A 21781-nucleotide genomic window follows, 5' to 3' on the forward strand; every position below is an offset into this window, starting at 1 on the left:
CCATGGCACACATGTAGCTGGGTGACTAAACAACAGAGACCACCACTCATTCTGTAGTTTGTGCTCTCCCCCACCGTGTGTGTGTGTGTGTGTGTGTGTGTGTGTGTGTGTGTGTGTGCGCGCGCGCGCATATTTATTTTTTAGGTTTCTTTTCTTTTATTTTACACTTTTATTCATCACCTTGACTGAAGCTCCCCTTCCCTCTACTCCTCCCAGTTCCCCCCCCACCTCCCCTCTCTCCCAGATCAATTCCTGTTTCTCTTCTAGAAAGAAAGAGAGAAAAAAAGGAAAGACAGACAGACAGGGAGGCAGGCAGACAGACAGATTAGGCCTCCCAGGTAAATCCACTGAATATGGCCTAACAAGATAGAATTGTAGTAAGACTGAGCACAAACCTTCATATCATGGCTGGATGAGGCAACCCAGTAGGAGGAAAAGGGTCCAAAAAGAAGGTAAGAGTCAGAAATATATGCCCAATTCTCAATGTTGGGAGTCCCACAAGAATATCAAGCTATACAACCATAAGGTACAAGTAGAGGACCTAGCACAGACCCATACATGGTCCCTGCTTGTCTATGAGCTCTGGTTAGTTGATTCTGTGTCTTGTGTTCTTATGGTACCCTCAACCACTCTGGCTCTAATAATCAATCCTTCCCCCCATATTCTGCAGGGTTCCCTGGCTCTGCCTAATGCTTGGCTATGGCTCTCTGCATCTGCTCCCATGGGTTGCTGGATGACAGCCCTCTGATGACAATTAGGCTAGGCACAAATCTGAGAATATCATTAGAATTCATTTCATTATTTTTCTCCAGCAGTGTTTGGTTCTTTCCTGGGTCTCGGGGCTGTCCTGCCATTGGTTCCTGGCCATCCAGGTAGTGTCAGGCATGGGCTCCCTCTCCTGGAGAGGGCCACAAGTTGAACTAGTTATGGGTTGGCCATTCCCACAAGCTCTGTACCACCATTGTTCCAGCACAACTTGTAGATAGGGCAGATTATAGGTTAAAGGTTTTGTGGATGGGTTGATGTCTCAGTTCTATGGCAAAAAGTCTTGCCTAGTTATAGAAGATGGCCAGCTCTGGCTCGGTATCCTCAGTCACTAGGAGACCTTGCCACAGTCACTCTAGTAGATTCCAGGGAGTTAGCACTGTGCTTATATATTCATTTAAGTTGTTTCCCTCTGGTGATAAATGTGATAGTGGTTATATGAAGTCACCTTTTCTTACCCATATAATAATTCTATTCTACAAAGAAGAAAATAGACTAAACTACTTATTTAATGCCACAAGTCAAGCAAGCAGTAAGCCCAGGCTGGCTCTGACTTGGTCCCAGGTTGCTGAAGACACCTTGTCTTCTTTGGGAGTAGAAGCGGAAGGGTAGGAAGCAGGGAGGGCAGAAATGACTGGCAACTTTCCTGTGTGTCACCCACCCTACAACACCAGCAGGGTTAGTTTTTAATGGAATTAGAGTGGAGACAATTGCCTTGGACTAGGCTGTCCAGGTACTTTCACTCAGGGTAGCTGTGCAAGTCAGAGGGGAAGGACAAAAACACCCTGCTGGATGCAGACCTGGGGAAACAAGGAGCCAGGAGGTGACTGAACCAGGAGCTCATGCATCATCTAGAAATCAGTGGGGAGGCAACTAAGGTTCTTAGACATTTTATTTAAGCTTAAAAACTGCTCAAACACCTAAAAAAAAAAGAAACATTACAATTTCCTCATTACAACTCAACAAATACAATTCTTCAAGGAAAACCAAAATTCTTCAGAACACAAAATGTCCTCATTACTATAGATCTCAGCAATCATGTATCTTAGGAACCTGGAAGACAGACTTGAATATTAGCTGCACAGTTTGAGAACTATTTTACTAGACTTTGTATTTGATAATAACCAAAGAAAGCACGGCACAAACAAACTACAGTGGAAGGAAACAGAGCTGTCTTTTCTTCTAGCATCTTCTTCCACCCCCGCCCCCTTCCAGGTACCTGCAGGGCACATGCAGCTTCTCTTTGCTTTAAGAGGCAAAGAAATGCCCTGTGATATTTTTGCCCTGAAACTGTAAACCATTAGCTTAGCTGCCAGCCACACAGATGCTCCAACTTCCCAGTGTGCCTGGCTTTGCTGCCTGAGCTTTCTCCAGTGTACACCGAAATGAATGTGTTTCTAATTAAGTAGCTTCAGGAACACGACAGCTTCAATATCAAAAATACAAAGTCTGAACCCCGGCAGGAAGTCTTAAGACTGCAAATGTCTCATCTAGTGGAGCCTTGCCTAATGTAATGAAAGGAAGCAGGAAGAGCACAAAATTCCAGAAAAAAAAAAGCCACTCATTAATGTGTCCAGAGTATGGCCTGACACAGGGAAAGAAGCACAAGCTCACAATACTGAACTAAATCTTACTGACTTCCCAGCTCTCACATGTAAGCACATAACTGACCAGTAACCCATGTGTTTCAAATAGATTTCAGAACCAAAATCTCAACAAGTGAGTTAACAAATAGAGTCAAATAACTGTGAGAAAAAGGTGAATATAATCCCGACAGCCAAAGCCCTTGGTGTAATTTAACCACAGGCTGTTCTTTAAAGAGGAAACGTTCTCTAGAAACTGGAATATGTAGGTTTTAATGCCATGCTACTTCAGTCTGCATGCTATCCTAACAGAATCGGGGAGCCGTGTGAAAATGACTTAGAGATGCCAGAAGAGACAGAGCAGGTCTCACTCTTCGGACACAGTTGGGATGAGTAATTACAGACTCTTCTAGAAAAGCAGTTTTGCAGCCAAGCATTGTTAGGCCTGCACGATCTGTATTTAGACAACATTTAAAGCACGTGCATTCTCAATCTGATCAGTTCTGTGCTTTGCAGGGAAGCAAATCTGGACAAATACCTTCGTCTATTTTTTTTGTCTATTGTTATCATTTGCTTCCAACACCTCAAATGCTTCCCAGAATCTAGATTTTTTTTTTTTTGCTCTGCAAATATGTAATTACAAATTCTAAGTGGGGGTGGGAGAGGAAAGAAAAAGGAAGCCACCTCCTTAACATTTCAATGTGGCAAGTACACAAGTGGGTAATTCTAGGTATGTTCTGAACAAAATCTCTATTCTCTATATACCTCAATAATTACAACTACTTACACATTTTTTTGGAGACCTTTTACTTTGCCTTTTTATTATATGAGGTAATCCATGATTAAATCATCTAATACATCTACTCTTATTTTTGGCTCATCCTTTTCTAATATTAACCTAAACTAATGGTTTCATATCGTTGAAATTAACTGCATGCATTTTATTGTTTTTGCATCTTGCACACTGACATTTTCTGTTTTGTTCTACAACCATTGTGTTGGTTATTTAAAAGGCTGCAAAATAGTCCACTTCATACATGGAGTATATAAATTCTCAGACAGAGATTACTAAACAAAGGGTTGGCTTGATTGATATTAACCTTTTGCTATATCCTAGCCAGGTGTTTTCAAAAGGGCAGTGCCTATCCAATGGAGATCTTTCAGGATTACTGCAAGGACTGGAGAGAATCTGTAAGGTGGCCAGCACTGGTAGAACTCTCAGTAAGTGACTCTGAAGTTCAAAGGGTTTTTCTTCAGACTCGTGGTAGCTGGCAGCCCTAGACTGACTCCCCTGTTCTTCCTTCCTTCCTTCCCTCCCTCCCTTCCGTCTGTCCTGTTGTTTGTGGTAGTCTCACTGTATAGCTCACAGGAATCCTTCTGTCTCAGCCTCCCAAGTACTGGGATCACAGATGTAGATTATCATGCCCAGCTCAGACAAGGGTTCTTGCTTATGCTAGGTCCTGATGGGCACCTGGTAGGCCACTAGTGAAAGAATATTCCATGAATATCAAGAGATGCTAACTCCATTTCCTCTGCATACCAGCATTTTGGGCACACGTTCTTGGTACCTGTGTACTCCACACTGTTTGATAGAGTTGCGTGCTGCTTTCTCACAGAGGCCCTTTCTCTTTAATATAATGGAGAAATTGGTGATTTGTTGCATTCTGACTACTTAGAATGAGACATTTAAATGCTCCTTTCTCACTCCTAGGCATATTGAAAGAAAATTATGGTGAAATAAATTTGGTAACCCACTCCTACAAATGTCACACTGGGAGGCCTACTAATCTGAATAATTTCTTTATTCAAGTCATCAGTGTCCATGTTTCTCCAGGGTAACTGAGTAACAAATCAAAACCAGAGTCTACCCACTAGTAGCATTATCCTGGCTTGTCTGCTGTTCTTTTAGAAAACATGGATACAAATGCTCCTGCCTCAGTAATGGCAACTACATTCAGCATATATGCAACATTCACAAGTATTTAGATTCCAAGGCAGATCTCACTGCCATTTTGAAGACATTTTAAACAGTAATTAACACAACACATCCAAAACCAACCAACGCTCATAATTAAGGTGCTGATAATATTAGTAGTTATGACCAAGTTCGTGCTTAGGCAGGCCATGACAACTGTGTAACAACTGCTGTGTGGCTGACAGTGATTGTGGGATGCCATTGTTCATCTATGAATAGCAGAATACGGGATGTCTACACTGGCCCTTTGTTCTCTGGGAATTACTGCACTACCTGACTTCCTCAGTTATATTCTGGGAGAATGCAGCCTACTCTACTCTTTCTTCTTTCTTTCCTTCATTGCTGGTGTCAAGGCAACGACAATATAATGACCTTTGCCTGACAGGTATCTTTATTTTGAATCCTAAGGGGAAAAGGAACTGATATTATTGAGTGACTATAATCCAGCCACTTTCATGCATTGCATACACAATTCTCAAGGCAACTCTGCAAGATAGTGCTATTATCCTCATTCTTGTCGAGAAAACACTCTGAAAGGTGAAGTAACTTGCCAAGGTCACACAGCTTGGAAGCTCAAGCCAGGATGCGCTCATGAAGTCATGTAGCTCCTTCTCTATACCGAGGCCCAAGGGGAAGACATGGGTATCTGAGAGTCTATACTTTGCCCCTGGTATGAACTCTGGCCTGGGACAGACAGTACAGTTCATCTAGGTACATTCTTCCTCCTAGAACAGGCATTCATATAAACTGAAGACTTATTGGTCCTGCTATCTCATTCATTATCACTGTACTTCCACAATTTGTTTAATTCCTTTCCCCCAGATAACCAGAGCCCTCTTAATTACTGTCCCCTGAGGTGAGCTGCTACTAATTAGAAATGAGGCAGGTGAAATAAAGGAACACTGGCTGCTCAAACATAACATACAGCTCCCCAGACAATGGGGAAGGGGTGGCTGTGGAGGAAAGTCCACACCAGGTGAGCAAGTCTGCCTAGATATCAGGAAGGAATACAGGCTAGGGCAGCACAGGGATTTGGGAAGCTCACTGTTCCAGTCCAATCCCCATAAAACCATGCAGTTAGCATCACCTTTCTTATGTGACACGCCATCTTTGCTCTTAGAGGCACACTGCCTTTCTCCCAATGCCCTTTTAGGCAAATGGGAGCCCATGAGGCTACCCTCAGTTTGCTATTTTTTTTAAAGGAAAAAAACTGAAAGAGGCTTCACTTACTTGAGTGTTCTCATTCTTCGTTTTGAAAAGAAACAAAAGTATAAACACAGCTTGCCTTACAGCTTTAAATTCTGCTCTAAACGAAGAGGCATTGCTTTGTTAGAGAGGTTAAAGGACAAAAGGAGAAAGGATCAGAACAAAGACGCACATCCTGTTGAACACAGATCACTACAGCTCTGGTCTTCTGAAAGTGACAGAGTAATGGCTCTCTCCAAGCTACTATGGTGCTACCAGAGTAGCACAAAAAATAAGGGCAGCTACCATTAGCTGAGTGTATGCTGTGAGCAGGTGTGAGGCTGAGGCCTGACCACCATTAGCTGAGTGTGTACGAGTTGGTGTGAGGCTGGGGCCTGGTAGTATCTCCTACAGTGCTCATGATATTGAAGGACCATGAAAGCTAGGCTTCAGGAAGTAGGGCTCATCTCAGGAAGCTGAGGCTATGCAGGGAATAACTGCAGAACAAAGACTGGAAGTCACATGACCTAGTCTGGGGTGTAACTTAAGTTCATCATGTTCCAGGAGACAATATTGGCCTCCTCCTGCCTGCTCCCTGAACTAGCCTGAGGTGGTGCCATACCTTCTCACACCCTGTCTGCATGTGTCTATGCACCTTTCTCCAAGGCCCTTCCATCATGGGAGCCCTCTAGTCCCAAATGGCCTCTGAGCTCTCAGGGCTGTGTTTCCCCTCTCAAGCCTAAAACCCCACAGGGGGCCACTGTTTAGATCTCCCTAGTGCTCACACCTTCCCTGGAACAGGCTTGAGCCTGGCTCCCCACTGGGGACACATATTATGAGGGACTGCATGTTCCTCTTGATGTCAGCAACAGGAAACAGGACTTGGTTTCTTTGAGAAGTACAGTGGTGCCATGTGGAGAATAGGGAGAACAAAAGACAGCTGAAAAGTCCTGCACACACTGGACACCAAGGGCTGTGGGGAATCCTCAAATAGCCCAACTGACACTGTTTTATAGAATTTTAAAAGGCACTCTCAGAAATGTATCCAGTCACTCTAAACAGTAATATCACCCCAACCCTTATTTTCCATGGTGTCTTACACTAGTAAGAATAGCTAAACCCTTATGCTACATTTAGCAACAACAAAAGGTTGCCTTACTAACTAGAATTGACTATTATTTTGCCTTTATATGTGTAATCATGTGTGTGTGTGTATGTTCACATGTGTGAGTGCATACATGTATATATGTATTTATAGGCCTAAGAATGCTCTTGGGTATCTTTCTCAATTGCTCTGTACCTTATTCATTAGGCAGAATCTCTCAATGAAATCCAGAGCTAACCAACTGGACTAATTTGACCAATCAACCTGATTCAGAGATCCCCTACTTGTGGCTGGAGTTACAGGTGCCCCTCTATGCTTGTCTGGTATTTATGTGGAATTTGGGGATCTAGTCTTCATGCTTGCATGGTGAGTATTTTACCTGGTAAATCATCTCCTGAACCCTGACACTCTCCTTAGTCCTAAAAAGTTATCTAAAGCAATTCATATAAATATGTTCAATACAGTCTCCAAAGTTAAAAAAAAAATGCTGCCAAGGGAACAACAGACACCATAGTGATGTTTGTAACAGGATTTCATATTGTGATACTTGCTGATGGCCACAAATTGAGCTCTGAGTTCTCTGGCTGCCAACCCAAAGAAGTAAGCAGGATGAGAAGGTGATATTTAGAATCCACAAAGAAAAAGAAACTACAGTCAGTCCTCATGTCCATAGGTCCTACATCCAAAAATTTAACCAAATGTGGATCAAAATGTTCTAAAAATAAAATTCTGTAAAGTTCTAAAAAACAAAACTTGAATTTGCTGTAAGCCAAGAACTGCTAAACTCAGGTGAAAAAGTATGGTGTATAGCAAAGCCTGCCATGGCCTCCCAGCACTTCACAGATCGTAGTCTCTCTGTCTGTTGTGGTCTTTGCATTGTTTGGGTTGTTCTGTGTTGTGTAGTTAGGTATGCTCCTATACTGTATACTTTTTTCTTGCCACCATTTCTCAACAATACAAAGTGGAAACTATTTACATGGCTCCATGTACATGGTTACAATCTACATGGCTTACAGTATATGCAGGGCTACATACACACGTGTGCCATGGCACACATAGGACTTGAGTGCCTGTGCTTTGATATATTCTACAGCAGAATAGAACTACTAGCCACCCAGAAGGTTTGATTCTTAAAAAGGCCCCTAAATATGGGAAAAGGAAAAGCACTCTTTTTGTGCCTCTACTGTGTAGTATTTTTCATGTGCCCATCAGTCTCACTAAATGAACATTAGAACGTGTTGTGCATGACATTGGGCTGAGGAAAGGAGCAGGAACAGAGATCTATCTAGTTCTGGTCTATTTGAATTTTAGAGCTAGCAGTATATTAAATAAGCACACTACTGTCTGTACACACATCTCTTGCAAGGAGATTTGAGGTTACGTTTGGTATTTGACAAAAGATGCAAAGAAAAGTACATGAACTTTGCAGCAACTGTGAAGGCTGGTCCTCATGAATTACAGGAAACTCTGTGGATCAGAGAGGTTAAGTAGCTTGGTGAAGTGAAAGAGCTACAGAAAGGAATGAAGGAGCTGAAAGGGTTTGCAACCCCATGGGAAGAACATTATCAACCAACCAAATTCTCCAAACTCCCATGGACTAGAACACTAACCAATGAGCACATATGGAGAGACCCATGTCTCCAGTTGTATATGCAGCAGAGAATAGCATTGTCTGGCATCAATGTGAGAAGAGGCCTTTGGTCCAGTGAGGGTGTGTTTTCCCAGTATAGGAAAATACCAAGGCACTGAGGTGGAGAGGGTGATTGGGTGAGAGAGCACTTTCATGGAAGCAAGTGGAGGAGGAGGAGGACGGAAGGGTGATAACATTTGAAATGTAAATACAGAGAATATACCATAAAATAATTTTTTAAAAGTGGCTTGGCAAAGGTCACAGCTGGAGAGAGGCACAGAATGCAGCCTGAAGCGCAGAATTGGCACAGATGCCATGGTTTTAGAAAGATTCTAAGGGTAAAGGTATTGATCTTCCTTCCTGGTTCTCAACATGTACCTCTCTGATTTGTGATCAACAGTAGAGGAGGGGGCTCCAAGAGGACCTCATCAACAATTCCAGGTTGGAAAAGGAGTTAGAAGGAAGCCTATCTTCTATGTGCAGAAGGAGGTAAAGGGCCTCTGAAACTTGACTGTGAAGGTGGGCTCAGTGTGAGCCAAGCTCAGAGTTGAAGATGGTTAAAAGATATACATATTTCATTAGCATATCAATTAAAATGGAGAAAAGGAGGCCAATGTCCCTCTTCATCTCCATGGGGTGTCACACAAGGGTTGTGTGGAGATGCTTAAGAGTACCCTGTCAGTGGTCCTAACCAAATGAATGAATAAATGTTCATTACAAAGATGAAAATCTGCGAGGTCAACACTAAAGCCTGGAAAACTCTGCCCTTTGTGTCTTCTCATTCTACCAGAAGGAAATGCATGCAGAAAGCATCAGGAAAGCTCCAGAGCTAAGATCGCAGCAGCAGGAGAAGTTAGTCATGGAGGAGGGAAGGTCAAGAGACAGGGTTCTCTGCAGCCACAAAGAATTCAATACGAACCAGGGCAGCCAGAGTTGGCTCTTAAAGAGAAATCTCAGATGGTATGACCAGTCCATGAACACCTGGTAGACATGCAGGAATGAACAAGGTACAAGTTAAATAAGTGAAAGGTATCTATGAAGAAATATAAATGAGTACTAAAAAACACAAATGCAACTGGTAAGCATCAGATTTTCTCTTTGTGCTTTTCTAGCTCTGAGATATCCCACATGCTAGGATGCTTAGCAGTCAGTGGCCTGTACAACCTAGCTTCTCAGATGAAATGTTTACGGAGACATTACAATTACTGAGATTACTTGGAATCTAGAGCCATTCTAATGCGTCTGCTATTATCCCTGGTGTTAGTCACTGTGGGGACAGAGGTTTGTATCCTTAAAGCTCTGTTACAATGTGCATTAATGCACTGCAGAAGCATCCCTTGTTACCTTATTCCATGCTTTGTGATTCCTGCCTTCCTCTTGTTCCCAGTGATAGCCCAAATGATTTGCTGTAGAGACTGCAACATTGTGTCTCATCAGTTCCATGAAGAAGGAAGAATAATGAAAACCAGGTTGAGCATGAGCAAGTAAGTATAAGTTAGAGCTAGCTTTTCCATGGCATTGGGTCAGCAGGTGGGGGTTAGGAAATGGGCCTGACAGGGCATGTCCAGAGGTTCAATAAGAGAGAGAAGACCACTGGGATGGTCAGGGGAATGCTCAAAGCATAGGTGGGTAAGTGAGTGAGCTCTACAATCAAACCCTGTTAGGTGTATTCCTGTGTTCTGTAACTCTCCTATGGCTTGAAGAGGAGTTTCCATACCAGTTCATGGTTAGGCTTACACCCTCAGTGTGGCAGTGTTTAGGGGTAGGGCCCACTGGTGATGAGAAAAGAGCTCTTATAAATTAATGCCAGGTCTCATGAAACTAGACTGGTTACTTGGAGAGCAAGTAGCCTGTTAGAAGACCAGGTTTCCTCTCCTCCTCCATTACTATGTGACCACTTTGCTGGACACATGTTGTTGCCTCTCTGCTTTTCCATTTTGTACCACAGACCCTTAATAGATGTGAAATAGATGCTAATGCAATAGACTTCCAGAACTATGAGCCAAGACAAACAAACAAACAATCAAAAGGAAAACCCTATCCTCTTTATAAATTACCCTGTGTTGGCTGTTTTGGTGTAGGAAGAAGAAAGGACTAAGAAAGATATCCTGAGACTCTAGCACCATGAGGAATTAATTTTGGGGCTGATGATAGCAGATGATGGCTGAGCTTCTCCACCCCAGATACAGATAGTGTGCAGGCAGCTCTGCAGAGGTAGTTGTGAGCAAATATGTAGATGGTGGGCACCAAACCTGGATCCTCAGAAAGAAAACTGACTGAATATTTTCAAATGGGTAAATTTTGTGATATGTAACTTCTATTTTGACAAACAACAACAAAAAACTCTGAATGATTATTGAAAAGTCAGCTTTTTTATAGAGTCCATGGGATACAAGTTACTGAGACCCAAAGACAAAAGCCCAGTCTCCTTCCTTCATTTTCCAGCTGAGGGTAGTTTTCTCAGGAAGTAAAAGGTATTCTCTTTGAGCTGCAGGCATGTTGTGTTTGGTGTCAATGAAGTAAGTGGAGGTGTATCTTAGTGGAGGGCTTGGCTACCATTACCACTTAACTTCTTTTTGCCCACTTGGTATCAGATTCTTTGAGTAGAGCAGGAAGACATATTTAAATTACAGGTAATGCCTTTGGAGGTGACAAAAAAATTCAGCTTAGGGATGGTTTGTGTCATTTATTTTGGGCTATTTCTGAAGGGGAAAGGAAGGAAAAGGTAAGCCTATAGGTAATCTCACATGGCTTTTACTTTTTACTTTCTACCTAATCAGCATGGTACTTGCTACTTATTAAGTACTCTACAAACACAGTTGCGTGAACATAGATAATTATATAATGACAACACAATGTAAGATATTAAGAAGACTAGAAGAACTTCCTCATAAACCTTGGTGACAGCCACAACTTGCTCTCTGACACTTGGACACTAGTAAGAAAAGCACTGGCATGGGAAGGTGGATTTCAAGTGAACTCCATATTCTTGCTTCTGTGAGTGAAAGCAGTGCAGTCTTCACCTCTCTGAGCCTCAATTTCCTCCCATATACAAAGGGGCTAATAACTTATAGCTCAGTTCTAAAAACTTACAAGGATGTTTAGAAAGGACTCATCATGCACACATTCTCCATAGATGGTGAGTACTACTATGAAAAGCAGTAGTGACTCTCAGCAGCAAGTAAATCCTTTTGTCCCCAGTGGAAGGCCTTCCAGGATGGGCTGAACTCAGAGAGGCAGTCAGCTAAGGTAGGCAACAAGCTCATTCTCACTTTCAGAGTCAAGGGAATGGCACAGATCTAAAGGAACCAGCAGCACATGCTTTTAAATATTCATAAGGGCTGGAAATGTCTTACTCCTTCCGCTTTCTCTGCCATCTGCTTTTGTTTCTTTTCTTTTCATTCTTATGCCACAGCTGCAAATGAAAACAACCATACAATAACTCAAGTTAAATACAAAAGTCAAAATAAAAACAATCTCATGGGTAAAAGAGAAAAGGAGTTATAAAGTTTGACTATTGAGCTCATGAGGCAGCAGAAGCAAGACAAACATTTGATGTCAACTAGACCTTCTGGAAACTAAAACTCATGCCCTGTGTTTGTGGTGATGGTGACAACAGCATCACTATACACACGTGGCTGCCCTGTAACATCTGGTAACTGTGCCTGCGACTCACATAGCTACTCCTCAAAATAGAAAAATTGTACCCACTTCCCAGAAATTCAGAGTGCATCAGAGGTGGAATAAGAGATGAGGCAGAGATTTGAATCCAGATCTGTGTGAGCTCAAATCCTAAGCACTCCATTGCTCTGTCAAAATAGGGAAGAGACATGGAAAAATTAATTTGGGAAATATTTAAGGGAAGCCATTTGTACTAAACTGATTTATTCCGATAATTAAAATTTGTGATTATAGCTCTAATTAAAGTTAACACAGATAATTGGTTGTTGTATTTGTGAATGTGCAATTAGAGTCTTCCACATAATTGCAGGGTGCTCAGCATCATCCTTTCATTTATTAACTGCATGCAAACTACAGCCTTGCTCTTCTAGCTTCTGCTCAACCAAAGGCTGTATACAGCTTCTGGGGTCCCAGAAGTCCAAGGACCATGACCTGTGATGCTCACAGCAGGGGACAGGTTCAGCCCCATTTAACATGTCTTTGTCCAGAGGTCAATGAGTATCTCATCTTCAAGCACAATGTGAGAGGCTGGTGTGGCCAGCACTGTTGTCCTGAAAACTCCTAGCAGCATGCACCTGAAGAAAAACTAGCAGCAGTGGTCCTCATGTGTTAATTACACTTGTGAAGTCTATTATGCATAGAAAGGGCACCTGCTGGCAGTGAAAATGACTAGAATCCGCCCTTCCTGTGCAGTGAGCAAATTGAGAGTTCATTTCTACAGGAGATAATAGTTTTCAGATTCCACTTGTGTATCCCCTGCAAGGGGATGTACTTAACATTTAAATCATCTGCAGAGGAACAAACCTCTCTGAGATTTACATGTTGAGGGCTCCTAGCCCTTTGCTTAAATGCTAGTTATCCTTGCTGGCTCCATCCACCAAGAACTCAACTCAACCTGGTGACTTTCAAGGGAAGGATCTCAGTAAAATAATGAATACTAATTCCGTTTTCATGACATTTTTACTTTCTGCCAACAACAGTTATATCAGACTAAAATGATCAACTTAAACCTTGACTTGGGGGGGTCTGCCTTCTTTTTTTGTGGTCTTTCCTTTCATCACATGTATATTTTACAGTTACAAGCAGATGTCAACCCCCATTGGCCTGAAATCATCCTTTGGTCAGGTGTTATTAAGTTCTTTGTGAATACAAAAGACTAGGAGAAAGATACCTGTTCAGTAAACACGAGGAGTGCTCATCACAAAGCTATTTCTCGTTTCTTTCCATGTATGCAAATATACCTAACTTTCATATATGTTTGTACATTCTTGCTTGTGACCATGAGACTAGAATCACAGAGAGCACAGTATATGTGCTGGAACAACTTACAAAGCCCTCTAGGACCTTAGTTCACTGACCTGTGAAGTAGAGCTAATCATACCTGTTTTACAGGGCTATAAGTAGGATGGAATGCAGTCACAGAGATAAAAGAGATGGTCCAGTGACTGGGGCCTTAGGCTGTTATCACTAGTGTCACTAGAAGATGTTTCCTCTCTATGATTTTTGACTCACAGAGCTGTTGGGTGGTGTGTGTGTGTGTGTGTGTGTGTGTGTGTGTGTGTGTTTGTGTTTCTGGGTCTTGTTATACAACCTTTGGGGGATTTGGTGCTTGATATGTAGCCTAGGCTAGCCTTAGATTTGAAGCAAACCTTCTGTTCCCGATTTTGAGGACTAGGATTACATAAGTGTATGCTACCACACAAAGCTTCAGCTAGTGGTTCTAAAATAGTAATTTAGCAACAAAACTTTCCAAATAATAAAATGCTGAAGTTGAACTTTTTGGCAAAGGGACACTGTCAATTCTCTGAGCTCTGCCACCCATGAACTCCAAAGCCCATGCATTCCAATCTAAACACAGTATTAAGCACTCCAGGCAGCTCCTTGTGCAGGACTCCACATTGTCTTTGAACATACTAAAGGCTGCACTGAAGTGTGTGTGTGTGTGTGTGTGTGGTGTCTGTGAAGCTGTTATATGTGGGGGATGGGCTCTCCATGTAACTGTGCTGGAGGTCACTGTGTGAGGCTGACTCCTACCTTCCCCAGCCTTCCCTCCTTTTTCTCCCTCCCCTTTCCATTTCTTGGGTGTGTCTTATGCTTTTTCTTTCCTTCCAACTCCTCTGTCCTCTTCTCTTTAATCTTCTGTTCAGTCCTACAATCTTTCATCTAAACAATGACAACACACACTACTAGATGACAAACATGTTCTTTCCACTGATGTACTTGTCAATGGAAAAATGAAGAACTAATTGGTTTAGAAGCTCAAAAAGACAAGCAAAGGTCTGCCTGAGGACCCAGGGCTTACACACCTTTATAGTGAGAGAAGGGAGATTGCAGGAAAGGGAGAAAAAAAAAATCCTGATGTATTCCAGATAAGTTAAGGAAGCAGATCTCAAGCCCAGGTAGAGAGCTTGTCTTTGGATAGACTGTTCCTCCTTCCTCCAAGGACAGGAAGGCCTTGGAATTCAGGCAGGCCATTTGAACCCTCGGTCTCATCTGAAGAAGCCTCATCTGTGGCCTGACTATGACAGGTATAAAGGAGTCAGGACTAAGAGTAAAGGATTAGTCAAAGCGGCGGATGTGTGACATCATTTTCTAGTAGGTCCTGCCTCCAGTGGCCTTTAGAATTCCCCAATGTAATCTAACAAAGGAAGAGCAGATAGGAAGGTGCTAAGGTACTCCCTTATCATATCTGTCCTCAACACCCATCATCGGAGCACCTCTTGATGGAGACTATCATCTTTGCCTCAACTAGATGCTGCCCAGTCTCTGAAATACAGCACAAATATTCAGCACGCTGAGAATTCCATGGCAGTCCAGTGTAAGCAGAAAGGCAAGCAAATCCAGTAGGGTCAGTAAACAGGAAGAACAGAGAGGTAGCTACAAGGAGATCTAGACAAAGCTGTGGTCAAATCAGATGGTATGAGAATCAGGAAGAGGGAGTAGAAAGGGTTTTCAAATGGTGACATGGGGTCAAGAGTCACCCTTTTGGGTGTCTGACAGTGTGTTTCACATTAAAAAGTACTTTTATACAAGTAGGTGTTTAGAAAGAATTTGAGGAGGCCATTTTCAGGAAAGGGCAGAGATTTCTAGAAGTAAATTCACATTCTCTAAGCTGTGTTGCCAGGCAGCAATAAACCTGAAACAAGGTGTTGTCCTGTTGCTCAGCCCTATTTGTGCTGTTTTCAGGTTCTCTGAGGGAGGTCGGTCACCTTTGTATAGATTATAAACACAACCAGTGTGAGCTCAGAGTGAGTGGGAAGGGCTGCAGGGATGAGGTGGAAAGGAGCTGAGGATATCTAAGTAAGTGGTGACATGGACTGTAGATAAGCAGACAGCAGAGACAGGGCCGTGAGGGAGGTTCCTAGATGCTGTGCTAGGAACCAGAGAAATGGAGGATCTGGCACCATGACATAGCTACGGGGACAGGAGCTCGATGACCCTCACCTTGACCCAGGGGCAGGAGTAGTAGCTAATGGGGACAGTATGACACTCCATGGTGTCCTAGAGGATATGAGACACAGAACTTGCATAGAAGTGGGGTGCTGAGGAAGCACTGGGGTCTGAAAATACTCCTGAGGAAAGCAGAGACCCCAAACAAGGTAAATCTATTTCAAAGGCCTTGCATCTTGATCCTTCTGTTTGAAAACATATAAGAATCCCATATCTATTCCACAAGGGATCAAAAATGGAACCTAGACCAGGAGTATCTAGAAGGCATCTTTAATGAAAAATAAGTTCCCAAATTCAGCAAAACGTAAAAAGACAGGGCAAACACAGTGTGGGCTCCGTTCCTGATGATTGGCTCAGTGATTAGAACACTGTCCGCTCTTGCAGAGGACCCAGGTTCAATTCCTCAGCACCTACATGATGGCTTCACAACCAACCATCTGTAATTCCAGTTCCAGGGGATCCAATACTCTCTCTGGCATCTGCGGGCACTAACATACATTTAGCCCAATACACATACATATAAAAAAATAAATAAAAATTTTAAAAAATGCTGTGGCTGATAGTGTTACATGCCTTTAATCCCAAAACTCAAGAGGCAGAGGCAGGCAGATTCTGAGTTCAAGGCCAGCCTAGTATACAGAGCGAGTTCAGGAACAGCTAGGGCTACACAAAGAAACCTGTCTCAAGATCCCCTTAGCCCCCAGTCCCTGATGCCTCCACAAAAGAAACAATCTAGTCTTTAATAATTCATACATCTATCAGAGAACTTGGAGAAAGTAAGAACAAAAAAACCCACAAGGACCAGAAAGATATCAATATGAAGAAGTAGCCCAGTTTATTGGGTTCTGTGCTCTTATATATTATTGCTGACCCTGTGCTATGTCTTTGCTGTACCTGTGGCTTCTTAGAAAGAAGCTGAACCTAAAACATCCACATCAGGTTTACTACGAATACCTCAAGGCTTCTAGGACACCAGGTGGCTACCTACATGAGCCTTTCAGAGAGGACTAAAAAAAAGGAAACATAGGGTTGACTGGCCTCTACCATTCTGAATCAATAGGCAATTTCACAAAGTATCTGATTACATGTAAGTGTTGTAGTCCCCAAAACAGCCTTTCTCCTGAAGCTCAATTTCTGGCAAGACAACCAAAGGCCTTAATGTATGCACTATACTCTCTTTTCGGCATCTACTGACGTGAGTTATTTTCTGGCACACTCCCAAGGCAGTGAGGGTGCTTCAGTAGGCACTGCATCTCCTATGAGCCATCCATCTCTATATGGTGTTTTATCTTAAAAATATAACTATGCTTGAACAACTTGCTTCTTTCCTTTCCTTTACTAATCCATTCTCAACAGTGAATTCCTCACAAAGCTTCGGAGGGTTATACAGCTGGGTGTGGTGACACACGGTAATCCTAGCATCCAGAAAGTTGAGGGAGGAAGATTCTGTGAGTTTTCAGCTTATTTAGGATAGACAGTAAAATCTTGTCTCAAAAAAAGTAAAATAAAACAAACAAACAAACAAACAAACAAAGGCAGGAGCAAGAGGCCAGGGGGAAGAAAAAGAAGAGAAAAAGACAAAATAACAAAACCCTAGAAGTCCCAAACTATGGCTAAAAGCAAGTCTAGTGGGACGTGCCAGGGCATGACTGAAACCAGAACTTTTGGATCCCCGCTCCTGTTAACCAGTTTCCAATACGTCTTAGTGGGGGAAAAAGCACACAATTTCTTGGTGCTTTGGCTTCTCTATAGTGAGAAGTGTTAAAAGTATTAGCTTTTCTCTTGATCCCATCAGACAGCCATGACATAAAGCACCCTGCCGTCAGGTACTCTACACTCTGAACCTTTAAGATTGTTTTTAATTTAGTGTCACCCGCAGCAGTTACAAGTTAGAGCTTTCATATATGTGGGTCCTTCCTGGATGAGGAAGGGCAGGTGCTCAGCAGCCTTACCAGCAGTAGTCCAGCAGATGTGGGGGCAGCACAGGGATGTACACGTGCTGCCAGTACATGGGGTAGAGCATGGCAGCCGAGCCGTGGATGCAGGCCGTCAACTGCAACAAAGAGGAGCAGAGAGTCAGACCACAAGGGAAAGTTGAGGGAGGGCTGCACTCAAGTTAAGGGCTCAAAGTCACAGCAGAAACGATTCCTTGTCAGACATGCACACCCCAGTACAATGCAGCATATTTTTCTCTTCAAATATTTTGTTCCTGTCCCCTGATTTTAAAGCCAATGCAAGGCTGGGGAGCGGGAGGCGCAGCTCAGTGGTAGCTTTTGCCTAGAATGTCTGTCTGAAGTCAAGTTCAATCCTCAGGACTACACCAAAACAAACAAACGAACAACCAGAACAAAAACCTGAATAAGAAGTTTTAAAGCTCATGCACATTAAGAGTAGAAAATTGTGAAAATGAAGAATGTGATAAAAGAATCAACATTTTTCTGAAGATGAAACATTTTAGGGTATTATACATGTAAATCCTTAGAGTTCCTTTTCTAGTAAAATTAAAACTCTAAATATAATGTTTTTTCTCTTTTTATATTGACATAATCTGATATAATTTTCCTTAAATGGTCTTAGAAAACATCCCCCTTTCATTATCCCCAATGTATTCTTCATACCCATTTTGCTGCTTTCTATCATCAAGTTGCAGAACTGTATTTGGATATATGGTTTATAGGTGGAGATTCCAGAGCTTAGCTGTTACAGTGCTCAGCAGGCAGAGGGTATATTACTACTGACTGACTGCTTTCCTAGAACGAAGTAATGCAGTCAAGTTTAAACCCCTTCCATCTTACTAGTCTCACCCTTCTGATTAGTATGGGAATATTTTTGTCATGTTTCCTCACTCTATTTTTTTTCTTCCTCCCTCTCTCCCTCCCTTCCTTCTTCCTTCCTTCCCCCTCTCCCTCCCTTCCTTCTTCCTTCCTTCCCTCCTTCCCTCCCTCCCTCCCTCCCTCCCTCTCTCCCTCTCTCTTTACCTTCTTTCTTTCTGCAAACCTATAAAAAATGTGCTGGTATCTTTTAAATTCATTTATAAGCAAGTACTGAGGACTTGTAAGGGGCATTATCCAGTGTAGTGTTTTTGACAAGCTAGCTTTCATTTTCAAGTTTCTGAGACAAGAGGTTTGAATGTGTGGACAAGGTTTTCTGTAGTGATGAGCCCCACTCCTTGTCCAAGGAAAGACCTTCAAAATGTCTGCAACCATTAAACTCCTGAATCCATCAGTAATTAATGTGGACTTTAGACCTGAGGTGAGAATTTACTTCTTCTGAATCGTTGATCAGTTGCTTTAGCATGGTTTGTGGGTTTATCCTTCCCTATTTCTTTCAACAATATGTTTTATATTCCTTGTGTTATTCTTAAGAGCTAGAGATGTCAAACAAGCAGTATTTGATATAATTAAAGACTGATAAGTAAAAGTAATGAAAAGCAATACAATCTCTGTAAAATTCAATATGGCAAAAGGGACAGGATGAAATCCTGGGGACAAAGCCACTAAATAACAACAGCCCAACAACAATTTGTATTTCTGTCTTATCTGTCTTATGTTTCTAGGAAGCCTGTCACCTTGAAGCTTTTTTTTTTTTTTGAAAGCTAGTAACTTGTCTTTGCTGACAGATGGACATTTATTGGTGAACGAGTACTGTATCAAGACCCACTTAAAAGAATACAGGCTAGTATAGTACAACCAGCTTTAAATTGAATATGCTGCTGATGCTTCACCTTTGAGAAAGCTGTGTGTGGAAGCTAGGGTACTATGCCCCACACCCATTCTTCTCTTCAGACCTCATTCTTTAAATCAAGTACATGTGGGGAAGAGATCCTGGGAGGGTGGAGAGCTGTTCATAAGTACTGAGGTTCAATCAACCATCTCAATCTATTCTGCAGGTTCTCTGATAGAGGCAGCTGCCGAAGAGATACATTATTGCCATGGCTATTCTCTGTAGGCTTTGGAAGAACAAACATAGTTGGTGTTATGGTGAGGAGAACAAACCATCTTTATTCAGATGCTACCTACCCACAAGTCAGGCTGTAGGGTTACGGTGGCCCTGAGCACCAGTCCTCTGCTCATCCTTAACCAGCACTTTTGCCCCATGCAGTTCCACCCACATCACTTCTTGCTTGCAAGCCTTTAGGGCACAGCTAGAATAGAATGTCTGTGCCAGATCTGGTTCATCTGTGAAGCAACATCTCCAACCCACCTCAGCTGCCTCCCCAGCTTGCCCTTGGAACATACCATTTGTAGAAGTAATGGAGTGATGGACCCCCTTCCTTCCCTCACTCTTTCACCCATCTCTCAAACCTGCTGGGTTTGTTCTACTGGTAAACTCTTCCCTTAGGCTCCTGAATAAGTTCCCCCTCCTCTCTGTAGCCTTGCCTTGACTCTTTGTTACTAAATAAACAGTAATGAGTTAAGTTTGTCCCCTGGTTGTGACATACACAAAGACTTATCTTTTTTCACCTCCACCTTTCTCAACTGCATGAATATAAGTGTGTCAATGCAGTATGCACCCTGAATAAATTTAAAAAAAAAAAAAACTGACAAGCAAACAGATTCTGACTTAGACTATATTTACAACATAAAGATAGCCAGAACCTTGGTTTATATGTTAGGCACCGTCTAACAACTAATAATGAGGGTTCCACAAACTCTCATTCCAAAACAAGGACAAGCTTAGACATGCATACATACCACTTCTGGGAAAATTGAATCATCTATCCATCCAATCCTATGCTTATGCTGTAGTTCTACAGCAGCACAATAAATAAATAAACAAACAAATTATAATGTATGCACTGCAAAACCTATTTAGTACTAAGGTAACATCATCATATGAATGTGTTTGTAATTATTATAAGTTATTCACTAGGAAGATTTTGTTTGAGGTGGGACTTGAATTCCTGTTTCTTATTTGTTTAAACTGTTTTAGGCCAAATCTTATCTTCAGACAACTTTTCCCCCCAGACATGGTTTGTCCGTGTAGTTCTGGCTATCCTGGAACTCTGTAGACCACTCTAACTTAGAGATCCACCTGCCTCTGCTTCCCAAGTACTGAGATTAAAGGTGTTCGCCACCAGTGCCTGGCTCTAGACAACATTTTTGACTTGACTCCCTAATCTCAAAAAAAAAAAAAAAAAAACTAGCAGATTAAATGATACGATTTTAAACTAGCTATTCTTCATTAAAAACAAATAAACAGACAAACCTACAAGCTTTTTAGGGCACTCCATCCTTTTATTAGAGATTTTATAAGGCCAACTCTCTAAAATTTGGGTAAGATATATTCACTCATTTGATTTAGAAAACAAACCAACCAACCAAGAAATTATTGGCTGTTTTCCAAAATGAGATGACATTCATTCTGTATTTTTAAGAACAGTGGCTAGGCTAGTTGCAATGGGTTCTCCGTACATCTACACTGACCCAGAAGTAATGTACAGAGTTCTCTAGCCACATACAGGAGTCTGAAGGACTCCACCCACTTCCTAGAGGATAAAATCTTAATGAAAGTATATAATAAGGAGTATAGTCAACAAAGGGGTATGTGAATATTTAAGTGAAGTGCAAGTTGAGCAAAATGATTTTATCAAATATCTCACTTGTTAGGAGAATGGAAAGACTGTATGTGTAAAATTTGCCCAAAGTCATTAGTCACAATGAATATTCATCAGAAGCCAATTATCAATCCCATTTAATGACACCCCAAAAGATTTTGCCCTGAAGCAGCGGAATAGTCTAAGGCTCCAGACAAAACTAGACAAATTATACAGCCAACAGCCAGTCTAGCCAGGACACAGGCTGTAAAGTAAACCACTGGCGGGTGGTGGCGGCACTTTAGCAAATTCTGTCCTCAATTAAAGGTGCACAAGGTCAGTTATATCTTAGAACTTTATATATGGCTTCATTAGTTTCCTGTGTGGCTGGGAAAAGGAGAACCAACAATGTGGGTAGGACATGAATGGGAATAGTCAATGACATAGGTGACAGAAAGCACCAGACCCCATGCCTACTCTTTTTTGTTTTCAATTTAAGGTATTTTTCAGAGATAGTAGATAAATAGATGGTTAAATCATAAGATTCCAATGTTTCATCTGATTTCATAATGTAGAATTAAAAAATAAGACCCCATTCTAAAAGAAAAATCCCTACAGTACATGCAGCAGGCACAAGATTAGGATGGAGGCCCATGGGAAGCCTTGTTTTAGAAGTATGCTCACATGGGTACCCAGACATTCACCCTGCCACACTTCATAGACAGGGAAGTAGTTTCAGAGGTAAAATACCTTGCCTAAGGCCACATGGTGACAAAGTGACAGAATTGGGATTCTCACACAGGTCCTCTGAGATGATAATGGCTCCTATTTCCACAACACATGAATTAAATTTAGAAAGCATCTTTGTGTC

At 42.0% G+C, this 21781-nt stretch overlaps 1 protein-coding gene across 4 annotated transcripts in view; it reads right to left on the reverse strand.

The window, feature by feature from the left end:
• DENND1A (DENN domain containing 1A) overlaps window positions 1–21781 on the reverse strand; it is a 460146-nt gene that overhangs the window by 178858 nt on the left and 259507 nt on the right. For all 4 annotated transcript variants that reach the window (XM_080927212.1, XM_080927210.1, XM_080927211.1 and 1 more), the window contains exon 10: window positions 17327–17427. In XM_080927212.1, coding sequence (XP_080783338.1) covers window positions 17327–17427 — 101 coding nt within the window. The remainder of the gene's footprint in view (window positions 1–17326; window positions 17428–21781) is intronic.

This window comes from Micromys minutus (assembly GCF_963924665.1).
Source record: "Micromys minutus genome assembly, chromosome: 13".
In the NCBI taxonomy this organism is placed as follows: domain Eukaryota; kingdom Metazoa; phylum Chordata; class Mammalia; order Rodentia; family Muridae; genus Micromys; species Micromys minutus.